The 16151-nt window shown below is 39.5% G+C and overlaps 1 protein-coding gene across 2 annotated transcripts in view; it reads left to right on the top strand.

Moving 5' to 3' along the window:
* specc1 (sperm antigen with calponin homology and coiled-coil domains 1) overlaps window positions 1-16151 on the top strand; it is a 187214-nt gene that overhangs the window by 118832 nt on the left and 52231 nt on the right. For both annotated transcript variants that reach the window (XM_018091444.2, XM_004911690.4), the window contains 3 exons: window positions 8844-8989; window positions 10089-10189; window positions 14459-14525. In XM_018091444.2, coding sequence (XP_017946933.1) covers window positions 8844-8989; window positions 10089-10189; window positions 14459-14525 — 314 coding nt within the window. The remainder of the gene's footprint in view (window positions 1-8843; window positions 8990-10088; window positions 10190-14458; window positions 14526-16151) is intronic.

Below are 16151 nucleotides of genomic sequence, written 5' to 3'. Positions count from 1 at the left end.
AAGTTAAAGGATACTGCCGTGGGAAAAAGTGTGTTATTATAGCTTCTCCAGCAGAATCATTGCATTCAAATCTGTTTTTCAAACCACAAACAAATAAAATTCCAAGTAGGTTCATCACTAAAACCACTAATATGTCTCATTACTTGCTGCAACCTTAGATATTTCAAAGAATTTCCAAGAATGACAATATTTTAGCTCTAGTTTTTCTTTCTTAATTCTGGGTTCGGGCACAATTCCTATTCCTAACAGGAAACTGCCCCCTGGGCTCACAGTAAAGGTATTGCAGGGGGAGTAGTTCAACAATGCCAAGGAAAATTTTCCTTTCTCAACCAGTTAAAATAGCATAATTAGTAAAAAATCCTATCTTAAATGGCAACCATCACTTTTTTGGGGGTCTGCAATTCAAGACTGTCCCACCTAAACAGGGACAATTGAGAGATGTGCTGCATATTAAATTATTATTACATTTATATAGCAAGATTCTATGAAGGTGTAACCCCACCACTCAAAAAGAAAGATAACACTCAAAATAGCGTGAAGCTAATCGGGATAGACTGAACCCCAACATTCGGTATGGGATATGGCCAAATGTTAAGCTTGAAGCCGAACTCATTCTGAACCCTCAGTCATGTGACGTTAAAACTCTGAACAACTGAATGTGACCTTTTTTTGTTTAAAATTGAATTTTAACATTTTTACTCAAATTGCTAAAAGCTAATACAGGTGCGGGACCTATTATCCAGAATGCTCGGGACCTGGGGTTTTCTGGATAAGGGGTCTTTGAACTTTGGGTTTTGGGATCCATAATTTGGATCTCCTACCTTAAATCTGCTAAAAAAATTAAACATTAATTAAACCCAGTAGGATTGTTTTGCCTCCAATAAGGATTGATTATATCTCGGTTGGGATTAAGTACAAGGTACTGTTTTATTATTACAGAAAAAAAGGAAATAATTTTTTAAAATGTGAATTATTTGATTAAATAGGAGTCTATGGGAGATGGCCTTTCCGTAATTCGGAACTTTCTGGATAATGGGTTTCCGGTAAGGGGTGCAATACCTGTTCAAATAGAAGGTGGGTATGTAAATGCAGCAGTTGGTATATGGGAGGGGTATTGTTCCAGGGCAGGTAAGAATGTTCTACACTGTGTATATAGAATGCTGCATTCATTTAACTCTCCGACTGCCTTTGCCCTGGTATGGGCTTCCTGTTTTATGGCAAATGAGATGTTTGGTGGCCGCTTCAGCTCTCCCTTTTTATTTTCTGTCACAGTAGTGAAAAAAAATTAGCAGCAAGGTCATGAATTTAAGGAATGTTTCTGATCCTAGAGAGACACAAACTTGTTAGAAAGGAAAAATGGCCGCAGTGCGCAGCGCGGAGGATAAAGTTGTGGGGGTTATTGGCAAAAGATCTGGGGATTGTTAAAGTCAGATGAATGCAAGCCTATAAAATGTGTTTGACGGGGCATAAAAACCAAGCACTCATAGTAAATTGCTTCTGTAGGATCCCTGAGGAACATCCGGGAAAGTGCACTTACTCCATTATAGTAGTGAAAGGGGTTTAGGACGTGGGGCAGAAGTGCATTTAATGACACCCAACATGTGTGTATAGGAGAGAGACTAATGGGAACAACGGCAAGAGAGTCTGGCATTTGCATCCTTGTTCCCTTACCCCATGTCAGTGGAAATGAAAAAGTCTTTATTATTTTTACAGTAATTTTGGCCAGTAGCCCCCCAAAGGAATTAAAGGCCTGCCATCCAATGCCTATTTATAATTTTAGCAAAGAATTAAAGTAAAAAAACTCACATTGCCCAACGTTATATTGGATGGAAGCACTGTTTGAGGGGAAAGAAAAGAGTTTGCAGCGGGCAAATAATGGAGTATTGGGCATGTTGCAGATACATCATAAAATAGGCTCCTCCTTCTCACGTTTCCACCTTTCCCCACCCGTGGGTGACATACATTCCAGATATATGATTCGGACACTTCTGGTTTATAATGAGCACTTCTAGTTTTATGGCAGCAAATGGGTGTGGGGTCGGGTTGCAGACAAAGCTGTTGCCAGTTGGATGGTATAGTGGCTCTGATATTGGAACATTTTTTTTACACCAGCACACCCTTACCTCCTCCAGAGAATTACTGCTTAGTGCACAGCCTACAGAGTCGGCACTCTCCACACAGTCCGGTCAAAATATTTCAGCCAGCACAACTTGTTGTGCTGGCTGAAATATAGTGGCTCTGAGCACATTGCAGCTTGGGTGCTGGCCCACCCCATTGGAACTCTAGAGGTCTCTACTTTCGAATGGTTTTGGGCCACAAATGAACTTCCTAAAAATCTATGTACAAAAGTGTAAATATACCGTATATACTCGAGTATAAGCCGATCCGAATATAAGCCTCGGTACCTAATTTTACCTAAGAAAACTGGAAAGACTTATTGACTCGAGTATAAGCCTAGGGTGGGAAATGCAGCAGCTACTGCTAAGGCACACTCAGGGGTAACAGGTAGAGCTCCACTCAAAAGCAATTGCTTGAGCATTTCTGAGCACAGTTCCTCTCATTACTATGAATAGAGGTGACAAAAGATTTAATCCCCTTGTTTTTTGTTCGATAGCAGAAGTAGTCAAAATAATTATGTACCAATAGCCTTAAAACAGCACTTCATTCATGCATCTCAAGTAAAAAGAGTAAACAGTGTAAAAATGGCAAGCAGTAACTGTACAATAATCTCTATATGTTAGCTAGCAATGAGATTATTGGCAATGCATTAGTAAGGGTGGTTTATAATGCATCCTTAATTAAACGTGGAGTGCCTACTTTTGAGAGATAACGGGTGCAAAATGGTCTGTCTTTGTGAAGTCCCATATAAAACACTTTTTTATGTTGCTAAGTTCAGCTATAAAAATGGGCAGAAGTCTATACTCACCTCAGGTAATTACTACCATTTTGTCCTGGTGCTTTGCTTTTAGAGTGAGAGTTAGTTAATAATCTTGTATTTTGTCCTATTCTTTATTTAGGAAAAGTCTTCTAGACAATGGCATATGGTGCCCTAATAAAAAGCATATAGTGCACAGATGAGCAGAGCGCACATGTCCCTCCGTCCGTCCGTCCGTGCGGGGGGTGTGTGCGATGGATGGGCGGACGCACGGACATGTGCGTCTGGTCGGACAGGTAATCATACTCTGAGTTTACTGATCGACTCGAGTATAAGCCGGCTTATACGGTAATATTATTGTATGTAACATGTACTTTATTTCAGTTGTACCCAAATTATCACTACAGGTATGGGACCTGTTATCCAGAATGCTTGGGACCTGGGGTTTTCCGGATAAGGGATCTTTCTGTAATTTGGATCTCCATAACTTAAGTCTGCTAAAAATCATTCAAATATGGAATAAACCTAATCGTTTGTTTTGCCTCCAATAAGGGGTAATTATATCTTAGTTTGGATCAAGTACAAGGTACTGTTTTATTATTACAGAGAAAAATTGAATCATTTTTACAAATTAGAATTATTTTCTTATAATGGAGTCTATGTTAGATGGCCTTTCCGTAATTCGGAACTTTCTGGATAACGGGATTCCGGATAAGGGATCCCATACCTGTACTAGTTTTCAGTCTGTCGGTCACTGCTACATTGGTATCAGCCTCCCCTTAGGTCCATGGTTATTATTTATTGTTGTTTTTTGGAGGAATTTAGTCTTCACATGTAGCAATATGGGGTTAATGGGTGAGACAGAAAAGGAATACAGACTGCAGAAGGTTAATGGTAGGCTGAATAACCCAAGGTATCTGACTAATACCAAGCTTGGTTTTATTTGCAATAATTTCATCCTCACTTATAAATATGGCAGCATGTCCGGTCCTTGATCAGAGAGCAAATGACACAAAGGGGAATTATTCTGCTTTTAATCTGTTTGATTGGCTCTCTGTGCTTGTGTACCTGCAGAATAACATCCTTGTGACCTCCTCACATGCCTGCTCTGCCTCAGACTCCTATTACCTTGGCGCCTTAATAGGTTTCATTATGAGCCAGCGGTAGTACCGCTAATGGAGGGCCTCATCATGTCCATCAATCCAAACGAAATATTTTGTGGTGAACCTGAGCTACATTAAAGTATTTTAACTTGTATTTAATTTACTTCATAATGTATTTATAGTCTTGTTTGCTCATATGCTCTTAATTTTATATGATTCTCTCTTCCTGAAGACATCCGTCCCCTGATAAAGTCATCTAATGGGAACAGCAATGGTCTTATGTCTCACATGGACACGGTTATTTGTGAAATCGTTGGTTAAAACATTCTAGAATGATTTTAAAAGGGAACTCCAGCTTCTGAACCAGAATTTGTTAAAGAACCCCACACAATACCCCTAATATGTAAAAAATGTAATCTGCCAAAAAGCATGAATAAAAATAATTTTTAATGTTAAAAATTCAGCAAAAGAGTTCATCTCTCAGGGGAGGAGAGACTAAAACACTGATGTTACAAATTGTAACAACAATTACAGACAGCGTGCAGGAACTACATAACCCACAACGCATTGCACTGTGATGTTCCTTTCCTTATTGACATCACATGTGCAGGGGATTGTGGGATTGGGAGGATGCAGGCTGAAGGCAGGCTGAGGACAGGCGACTACTGTTACATTTTATTTGAGTCTCAAAGTAGCCAGCCAGATCAGCAGGGGAACAGGGGGCCGGGCTTAGGGTACTGTTTCAAACCATATTATTACATTAAATATCATAAAAAGGCTGCATATTTTTTAAACTGATGTATATTGCAAAGTTGTTTTAAATTATATTTATTTTTCACAAAGCTTAAGTTGTGTTTGGGTACAGTTCCCCTTTAATGATTATAACTTATTAAATCAAATAATAATGTTTTTGTTGACATGTTGGCATGAGATGTACATTTAAAAGATACCTACCTTATATGAGTTAGAGTATGGCTTATACTTCTGCTAGATGTACTAAATATCAGGATTCTTGGGATTTGGTATGAAAAGATTAGACATTTTTGGTATGAAAGGATTAGATGATGACAGATTTGGACTGGTATCTGCCACATTTGTTCCTAGCCTCTACTTCCAAGTCCTGAAGGGTACTAACATTTTTTTATACTAAACAAAGGTACATTAATGCCTCTGGCCTAGTACTTGCTTGGCCGGAAGATGGGACAAATGTATCAATCATTTGTCACTGTTACTCCTCTTAAAGGAGAAGGAAAGGCTAATAAAGAGTTAATCTCAAGCTGCAGGCATACCTTCAGTTGTCTCAATAGTGCCCTTAAGTCTCCCCATATTTCACCTGTTCAGATGATCAGAAGCCAAACAGGAAGAAAAAACGCTGAGCTGTGTAAAGAAAGTTCCCATAATGCCTCACTCCTGCACAGACACCCAGACCAAGTGAAAATCTCAGTTAGTTAGACTATGAGTCAGCTTCATGCTGATTGGTTCAGATCCACATTCCTAAGAGGGGGAGTTCTTAGCATTCTTGAGGGAGGGGAGAGAGGAGAGAGCTGTGTGTCTTTGGCACAGGAAAACAAATAGACAACAAATCTTTTGATAGAGGACTCAGTGCAGCGTTTCTGTGAGTGCTTATGGCTGTATTTACATAGACCTTTCTGATAAAGCTTACTTAGTTTTTACCTTTCCTTCTCCTTTAACTAAGTTGAGACAAAAAGGGATATGGAAGAGGAGACAGCCAAGCGAATGGGACACTTCCTTATTCCTGCTCTTAATGCTTTTGCTATTACTGCTATGATCCCTGCATACAGAACCAGACACACATGAGAAGAAGAGACACTTGTAGCCAAGTTATTCTAAGTGAAGTGTTGCTTAGAATAACTTGACAACAAGCTTCTCTTCTCATGTAAAAATACACCTAGAATTAACCAATAGGGATGAGAGTAACACAGCAGGAGAGGGTTTTGTGGCCAGATGAATCCGAGACAGATGTTTTTGTACAGGGTTGTACAGACTTCAAAGCAATGTGTTTGGGCAAGTCCCAAAAAACACTGTACCTGAAGCAGAAATCTTGTTAAAGTATAAAGAAGAATGGATGGGGCAAAATACAGGGACATTTCTGCAACCCGGGGGAAAGCTTGAAGCCCCAACAACTTTCAGCAGGCAATGATCCCAAACACAAGGCCAGAGTTACTTTGAATTATCTCATGAACAGAAAGATGAAAGTCCTTTAGTGACCCAGTCAGAGCCCTGATTGGCCTGAATACTTTGGCAAGGTATTCATATAAAATGAAATAGTAGCCATATCTATAGTAGCAAGGTGTTGTACCATGTTCACCGTAGATCAAAACCAGAAAATTTAGGATAGATGAAACCTTTTATTGGCTTATTTTAGTAGATTATAAAGCGTGAACCTTCGGGACTACTTAGGTCCCTGCTTCAGACATGGTATAATGTATTATCAGTGTTTCAAGCAAGGATGGTATAATGTTCAGCAGAGGGAGGCTCTTTATATGGGGCACAACAGAATTCTCTCAACTTATTCCCCCCAGTGGCAGATGGAGCAATAATACTAATAATTATAATTCATTGCAATAAAAATTTCCCCTTTAAAAACACATACACACATCAGACTAATTAAAAACAAAAGAAAATCCCTACACTCGGGAATACTATCGCATGTTCATGCATGGTGGAAGTGGTATTCGATTCCCAACACCTTCGAGACTCTCAGCCCCCCAGAAGCTGATAAGCAGCACCTAATTAAAATTATTTATTGGGGTCCTAAATCTTCCTGCTACCAAGTTGTGCTGTGGAAGGGGTGTTTGATTGTTCAACACCTTCTAGACTCTCAGCCCCCTGGGAGCCAACAAGCTGCACCTCCCCTGGGGATGGTATAATACATTAAACAGTGCATGAAGCAGAGACCTAAGTAGTCCCAAAAGCTTGCATTAGCCAATAAATATATTGCCTTTTTTAGTTTTGCCACATCCATGGTGCACCATAAAAGATTTGTTTTTTCCATAATAAGTGACTTTGAAAAATAATATGCACAATTAGACATGTAGTCTTAGCTATTTCTGGTTGGATCTGTAATGCATTTCTGTTGATGATAATTTTACGGGTTTGTATGGCGCTCCATTGTAATTAAGCAGTGAAAGACTTATCCTATGACTCATTTTCCAACAAAACAGACAGAGGAAATAGCTTCTTCCCCTCCCCTGGATCTGTTTTGCTTCATTTCATTCACATGGGAATCCTGTATAATGTGAAGCGTTATATTTGTTTGGAACCCTCCATTGGCCCAGCTCGTTTATTGAGGGTTGTATAGCTGGGCAGAGCAACAGAGAAGCTAAATCGCTTTATTGCTTTTATTATGGTTAAATTGACTGTAATAAACTCACATCAACATTGTGAACATTTGAAAAAATCCTCATATAAATATATGTTTTATGGTAGATTTGTGTCAGGGGCTGCCATGCTGTGCCAGCCTAGTCCTATCAGATGGATGCGCCAACTGGCACCTTGGTGTAAACAGGTGCGACTGTGACTTCATGACTGTTTGTTGTAAGTGCTTTTTAAAATTAGATTCTCCAGTGTTAAAGGAGCACTACTTACTATGAATGAATAGCCTTATATTACTGTTTAATATCACTTGCTATTATACAAGGGATACTGGTGTAGAAACCACCATCTGTGTGACTTGGGGGAGTGTCATTTTAATTTAACGGGTAAGGGTTATTTTCTGCAGTCTTTCCCCAAGAACATAATACACTTAAAATAGAAGGAATGTTTGGCATGGCCCAGTGATTATAATATAAACATTATTATAAACATTATGATCACTTACCTTAGACCCGGGGTGATGCTCCTGTTCACTGAAATCTGCCCTGCCCTGGGGTCCTTTGTAGGAGCACCACTTGTGAGCTTCTCCTGTTTGTCCCTATGTAGCCCTGGGACAGTGTGCAAGCGCAGGAGAGTAAAAAGCCAGATTTTTTGCTTCTAAGTTCAGTTTTTAACTCTACTACATATGCACAAGGGACAGGCATGGAACATACAGAAAATCAAGAAGGAAGAAGATGGTGGTGGTGTGGATCTTCTTTCTAAAACAATATGGGTTTTTAAGAAATGGTTTGGAGTGAATGGAAGAGTGAGGCAGGAGAGAATCTATTAGCCAGGAATGGAATATAGTGATGAAGATGAACAGAAGATGAAGGTGAAATTGTATAGGTCGTGTATATTGAGATCAGAAAAGCAAAAAAGTATCTGCACACTCAAAAGAAATACAAAAGAAAAAATTTTTATTAATTACAAAAACATAGAAAGTACAGGGGCTTTACTTTCTATGTTCTTGTAATTAATATTTTTTTTTCTTTTGTATTTCTTTTGAGTGTGCAGATACTTTTTTGCTTTTCTGATTATTTTTGGAGTTGCTGAATGGGTTTTCTCCAATGTTTTGCACTCTACTATTATTGTTGTTTTGATGAGGTGTGCACTCTGGCTTTTTATATTGAGATCAGAGCTGAAATATAGGGAGGGGCTCATTGTTTATGGCTTTGAATGTAATTAATTTGTCAATAATCTGAACTCAGAGAGGCAACAATGGGAATTGCTTTAGGAAGCAGGTGAAATAAAACCTTCAGCAGGGCCAGAACTACAAGTAGGCATGTGCTTAGGCGCAATGGTGGGGGTACAAGCCACATACCTCTTCTGCCTCCTGCCCCTTGTTCCAGCCCTTCTGTAACTTAGGCCATTACCACAGTCTGATGGGGTCTGGATTTGTTGCTTGAGTTGGTGATGAGAGTTGACAATCAGGGTACAACTATTACATATTCTAGTTTCTTATTGTGCCTAAAATACCTCTCATTACACAGGCAGCCTTCAGGTGAAGTGGAATCTGTAGATGAAGACAACAGAATCCGCTGGCCGAGCGTTGCCCATACCCAAGCACCAACTTCATCCTCTGAACTTCCAGCCACTGTCAAGTCATTAATCAAATCATTTGACTTAGGCAATCAAGGTAAGACTGTTGTGTTTTCAATCCTTATCACTTGTTACTGAGAGAAACAACCACAAAACTGCATTCAGAAATTGTGGGGCTCAATACTACTTAGTTAGCAGGGCCTCTTACCCCAAGGAAACCCAACTGTTTGTCAACCTCTGCATGCCTGAGCTCTCTGGGCAGTGCGTAATACCAACTAAGTAGAATGGAGCCCAATGAAAAAATGTCCTTTAAAATTTCCATGCTTGACCATGCCCACAGCCTGCTCAACTATACCTAGAACATGCCCAATATCAACCCAGACCCCTACTACTTGCTCACCCCATTTCCAGCGCTTTAATCAGATTTTCACCCCTCTCCGTGTTCCCCCCATAAACCTTTGTTGGAGCCCTTGGACACTCAGTTAAATGTGTTAATCCAGAGCTGAATTCACTGGTCATGTTGTAATAGTGGCATGTCTAGTAACTCCTAGCAACCAATGAGATTTGTGCAGTCAGAGAGCTAATACTAGAATACTACTTGCTGATTCAACAACCTGCTTCTTCCACCAGCAGCATGTACACGCATGTATGTAAACACTTTCAGTTTCTTCCGGAGCTAATTCACATAATATGTTTTTGGGGTGTAGGAGGTAACTGTTTCAAATAAAATAAAAAGTATAAATATATATTCTTATATACATTTGAGGATAAATTGGACCCCTAACTAACTAAAGATCCAATCTGGAGAGAAAGTGCCGTTTTATTTTTTACCTCATTTCCTATTAAATAATATTTATTTATGTTTCATGGAGATGCTGTAACAAACTGTATTTAATATAGTCCTAAAAAATTGATTTTGGTTATTATCTCTGGTTTTTCCAGGGTGGACAAATAACAAATAACCAGTCAATCAGCCTAACAGGTCTGTTGGCTAAAATAACCCAGAAAGAACTGGAAATAATGATGTTTTTTATGTGAGACTTAAGATCTGTGCGGTCTGTATAATAAATGGATGAAGACTGGGTTAAGAGCTGCGGTACCACTGTTTAGTATACGGCACTATAGGGTGAGCCATGGTTCTCACATGCTATATACTGGGAGAATTAGGCTAAACAGTTTGCATTCTACTCTCCAAGGTGGAGTTGGTCAGAACATCCCAGTGCACTCAGTCCCACGCAGTCCACTGAGTGGGATTCCCGTCAGGACGGCTCCAGCTGCTGCAGTTTCCCCCATACAGGTAATAAAGTGGCCTCTTCCACATAATTGTTATCAGCAACTTCATCTTTCTGCTTCTTCTCTTGCCTGTCCCTGAAAGAACTTCAGTCCTGTTTGTTTATTTGGGCTTGAAAGAATCAATACTGCATGGAATGGTGCCAGCTCTCTGGAACAGAACTTCCTGATCCAACTGGTGCAGTGACATGATAAAATCAAGTCTATAATCCCCTGGTCATCCATTATGTATAGTGAATTATAGCAGATATGTAAAATTCTGTCTGTGACAGCTTTGCAGACACGTTTATCGAGGAAGGAGGAAAAAAAATGAAACTAAAATCACAAGCCAAGTAGCAAAAATGTTGTCTGGATACTATTTCTTTCTCTGTTTAACAAATACACAACACATCTAAGAGGACTCTTCTCTCCGTATTAAAGTTGAATCCTGTCTGTGCAGATAAAAAAAAGCTAAATACAACACAGAGGGTATTCAGGTTGGCAAATTCTTGGCAGAATAGTGGTGGTGCCATGGGATGGAAGCCGAGGGTTCCAAACTGGAACATTTCTGTTGCTGTGAGACTTGTTCAGAATGGGCCCTAATTCCATATCACACAAGTGCTAAAGTGCTGGGGGGCAGAGTTCTTGCCGCTTGGTGTATTTTTCACTCTCTGTATTTCGGAAATGTCACTCAACGTGCCTGATACTATACTGGCTATACTGCCATCGCAGGCTCGCTGGTGCAAACGTAATTAATGCAACATGAGACTGATTGTGTTGATAAGACATTAGCATCCTGTGGCCACGAGTCCAGCAGCTTGTACAGTGTTTATGGATGTACATTGTCATCCTGCTGTAAAGGCAAAGCAAGTGGGAAACGCTTTCTAGGTTACACCTTGTTTATATGGGCTGTTTGGGACATCAGAGCTAAATACTGTTATCCACAGCTGATGTCTTGCTCTGACACCAGGACAGATTTCCCATTCACATCATTTGCAGTAAAGCAATGTCCTATAGCTCCACCTTCCCTGATAGGGCATCTTTCTTCATCCTAAAGCTGTCGGCAAATAGGTGCCACACACACTGTGATAAAATACAGAGCACTGCCCAACTCAAGCGCACAGTCAATTCTTACTTTTCAAAAGTTTGATCACTTTTCCCTTAACTCGACTTGACTAAAGATGACATTTATTTAAGGTAGGAATATAAACAGGGCTGCTTTCAAGGGCACGTTCACCCTTAAAAAGGATTTTTTTCATCATGAAAGAAAATATAATTCTTAGGCACTTTCAAAGTACAGTTGCTATAATTTAATGGTTTTAATGTCATTTGCCAATGGAATCATAATTAATAAGTGGGGGTAATGTACCAATACTGGACAAATTTGGCTGCGGGCAGTTACCCATGGCAACCAATCGAATTGTTGCATTAGTTGTTCTACCTACAGCTGGCTAAAAATAAGCCAATCTCTGATTGGTTTATCCCTTTCCGTTTTCTGTTTCTGTTACCTGGTTTCCTGCTCTTGAAACTGTGTTGTTTATTCGGTTCTCCGGCACATTGTTGCAAGAGTTACTAGAAGCCCAGACAGGGACAGAAAAATACCACGTTTACAAATAACCAATGAACATTTTTGTATTAATGTATAATGGAAAGTTAATAAACAGGTAAAAGGCGGCATTTACCACAGTCAGTGGATCCTACAGGCCACATAAGTTAGAGTTAGAACCCTGCATGGGTGGATCAAATGAAATATATTTTGTTTTAAAGGGGTGGTTCATTTGAGTTTGTTATAGAATGGCCAATTCTAAGCATCTCCAACTTCAATTGGTATTCATTTTGTATCTCTTTATAGTTTTATAATTTATTGCTTTCTTCTTCTGACTCTTTCCAACCTCCAAATAAGAGTCACTGAGCCCAGCAGCCAAAATGTATTTATTTGTGAGGCCACGATGATTTTTACTCTTTATTCCTTATTTTCTATTTACTCTGTTTGTCTTATCATGAGGGTTCTCTCCTCCCCATTACTAAATTATAATAGCATGGTGGTTGGGGGTCTGGCAAAGAAATAACAATGAAATAAAAGTGGCAAGTATGGATTTGAAAAGAAACTTTAAACTAAAACTCCCAGCATCCCACAACAACTAAAGGGTTCTCGTGGCATACTGGGACTTGTAGTTTAACACCACTCAGAGGGTTACAGGATGGTCGCTCTTCAAAAGTAAGGAAAATATCAGCGCAGAGAGTGTGCCGTGCCAGATCAGAAAGGAAGCGAGGGTGGCAATATTCACAGCTTTGGAGAATGGGTCTCCTGATCTCATTAGGAACAGACATAATAAGATGAGATTTTGGCAGAGAGCGGCTTTTCAGGAGGCCTCGTACTGGGAATGAATGGGGGGTGATGTAATGTTTAGCTTTCCCAGAAAGCTTTCCCTTTGAATGCGAGAAAAGAAATGTCCCCAGTATGGGAAAGGAGTTCCATAGTTATTGTAAGAGCTGTTTTGTCGCAGCAAAACCATTTAGTGAGGAGCTAGATATCACACATTTGGATATCTGTCAGGGCTCCTTGGGGGGGCAGATGAGCAGGCAACCGCCATTACATTATGTACAGTGCAGTCAGACTTTCTGAGCATTGTTTTATGTGTCACTGTACAACTTGCCCTTCTGTATGTATAGATATCAATGAATAATGAAGGTTAAAGGCTTTGTGATTTAAAGATACAGAGAAGGAGAGAGCCTTGCCATGTGCAGATGCCCCGGCAGTTTCCATTCTGGGAGTTTGTTCCATTCTTCATTGCTTCTTGCAGCCGATTTCATATCATGTTAAAGCCGGCTATACACAGGCTGATAAAATTTGGCAACTTGGGCTCTTCAAATCAAGTTTAAAAGTTATTCATTCATGGAAGGGATGCTCTGGATTGCCTTACTGATATATAGCCAAATCTGTGAAAAATCTAACGTGCAGGTTTGAAAAGAACTGCATTAGCACATTTATGTGGTCCCTGAGGCCCACAGAATGATCAAGGACCAACAATTAGATCTGCCCAATGTGGCCCTGCATGTGCGTGGCCAAAATTGGGCAAAGATCCCTTCATCGGGTGTCTTTGCCAAACAAGAAAATATTGAAATATAATACCAATTTAACACAGTTCAAGGCACTTGGCCTGTGCAGATTAAATAGACAGAGTCTGTATTCCTTTTTGCTCTGTTTGACTTCTGGTAGGGCACCTTACAGCAGAAGCCACCAAAAAATATATCATAATCTACCAGTAGAACTTTAGCTAGTGGCCAGTAGGTAAAAGCAGCTTTCTATTTGACTTCACCATTATTATTCTTCTCTCTTATCATTTAGAGAAGAACATAAACTTGGCAAATAGGTGTTGTCCATTTGAAAGCAACAAAATAGGGCTCATTTACTACAGTTGGGGAAGAAGTGCAGAAACTTGCCCCTGAGTGCTCATTCAACCAGCATTTCTTCCTCCAATCCCCCAGTCTGGCCAGTCCTGTCCTAGGGGAGTTCTCTGCCACTCCCTAACTTATGCATCTGAATTCTAAAACTTGTAGTGAAAAATGATTGAATGAGGGGAGACCTACCTCCTTGCTGCAGTCACTGTTTACCTGGATATGTTAAATATTTTGTGGAGTAAATATTAGTCAGAAGAGGCAACCTAGCACCCAAGGCAATCTGTCTGGCCTTGCTCCATCTCCCATGTGAACACAGTGATGGCACGGGTGGGGGTGACGAGCTAAGTTACTAGCGGGTGGTGGGGAGACAAGAGCTTGGACTAGGGTAAGGCAGACAGAAGAGAAATCTAGCACCCCAACCATTGAGCCCTAGACACACGCCTCTTTTGCCTACCTATAGTTCCCGCCCTGCAAGGTGAACCATATTCTATAATAATATTAGGTGTCTTCTCCTCCCTCTCCTTCTCTTTTATCTTTTCTGGGAAAATTTCTATGCTCTGTTGATCAAAGAAGCTGAAAATTAGTTGTTATTTGATGGCCACCAATCAGTATTATGATCAGTGTAGGTCTATGGCTCCAAGATTGGTCAGAAATAACATGGTGACCAATTGATACCATGAACAGATGTGAACTAATCATACTAAATGGACCAGTTAGAGCCACACTGGGCAAGGCAGCCTCATTTAAACCCCTATGTCTTTTAGTGTCCGACAGTTAAAGGTTTAACTGCCCTCCTTTACTCCTTGTAATTCCACTTTTTCCCACTGCTTAGGTATGGCTTACACCAAATGGTGTCATTTATGCCTGCTAATTATTTGTTATTTTCTTTTCACAGAGGCTTTCAGTAAGCAGCAATGCCAAGTTATCAGGCAAAGAAGCAGAGAGACAATTGGACAATGCAGGTAATGTAGCAATCAAAGCAGGGAACTCTCTCTAACCCACAATTCTTTGAATTAAGTCCAGAAGGCTTTTATTTGCGCTCGGTAATGTGCGTGCCTGGGATCCTGTCCAGATTCTATTTTTGAAACTGGCCAAGTGAAAAAAGAATCCAGAGGGTTTTGTGAAGTCCGGATGTAGCTATTTTCAGAGAGCATTCACCGATCTGAATAGGAATTATTGTCTGCGGGCTGAAGTGTTTTGTTTTAAGGCTGTACATTTGCATCTGCACCGTGTTTCCTCCCCGCGCTCATTTGCAAATATTATTTCTGCCCGATAAGGCTCAAATGGCCCCTCGCTCAGGTTACTTAGAATTCTAATAACCCGTGTGATTTCTACCCTCAGGGGGCCTCTATCAATATGTCATATAAATTACAATGGCATACTCCTAAACATCCCCATACCACAATATTACAGGCATATTGCTAAATGTATATGTATTTAATGTTTATGTAGATGTACTTGCCCATTTATTGTATGTGAGATTGGGACAAACCCCTCTAATCTCTGTTTTAGAATCAGTTTCTGTTGTAAATTTTTAATAAACACACACAAAAAAAAATCCACAATAATTTAAAATATTAAAAATGTATGTAATATAGAATATTATTTTGCTATAATTTATTCATATGCATAGTGTTTTTAAATGCATAAGAAATGAAATATATTACAGTGATACATGAAAAACATAATATAATTATTCAGATATATTTTGAAACAAAATTTTTTTTAAAAATCTACATATTTTTTAGAACTAAAAAAAAAAAATATATATATATATATATTTTTTTTTTAATAATTACTTTTAGTTCTTGAAGTGGAATAGCCCCTTGTTAAATCAAGTCCTCTACTAAAAGAAGAAAAGAGGAGCATCATTTTTTTAGTTTGTTAATGAAGCCCATTTAGTATTATAAGCACATTACTATAAACTTAATTACCAATAATATTGGCTTTCACATTTTAATGCATATTCTAGCAGCCCATTGCTTTGGCCCAAAACAACCCCTTTGCAGTATGTCATAAATATAATTTAGGGGCTATTGCCAGTGAGTCTGTATGGGTCTCTATTGATTCAGCTGATTGACCAAGGGAACTGAGTTGACTGACCTCTTGGATGGCCATCTAGCCACCTTGAGCTTATCTTACTGAGTGGAAGGGAGCAGACAGTTACTAGAGAATGAGGAGCCACGTGTACATTGGCGGAGGTAGAATAAGCCTGACATGGGTAGGTGGTAGGAGAAAGATGGGTCATCGCATATAGTAAATATGTTTTGTACTTCAGATTTCTCTTCTAATCATTGCTTCTTTGTGTTCTACAGTGTTCTACAGTGAATATTTATAATAATATTGGGGAGGCTAATCCATCTTGCACAATAGAAAACCTATTGCAAATCCAGAACTCCCGCACCCACTGTGTAGTAGGGAAGTAGAGAGCTTAAATAACTTGATTTCCATTCAAGTAGCACAGTAGATTGGAGACGGTCCCCATTGGATTAACAGAAAATATGCTTTATGCATCATAACAAAATTAGACAGGTGCATAGATTTGGGCACCCCAACAGAGATATTACATCAATACTTAGTTCAGCCTC

This window comes from Xenopus tropicalis, chromosome 2 (genome assembly GCF_000004195.4).
Source record: "Xenopus tropicalis strain Nigerian chromosome 2, UCB_Xtro_10.0, whole genome shotgun sequence".
NCBI lineage: Eukaryota > Metazoa > Chordata > Amphibia > Anura > Pipidae > Xenopus > Xenopus tropicalis.
The sequence above is the reverse complement of the archived record's forward strand: the minus strand, read 5'-3'. Positions and strand labels throughout refer to the sequence as shown.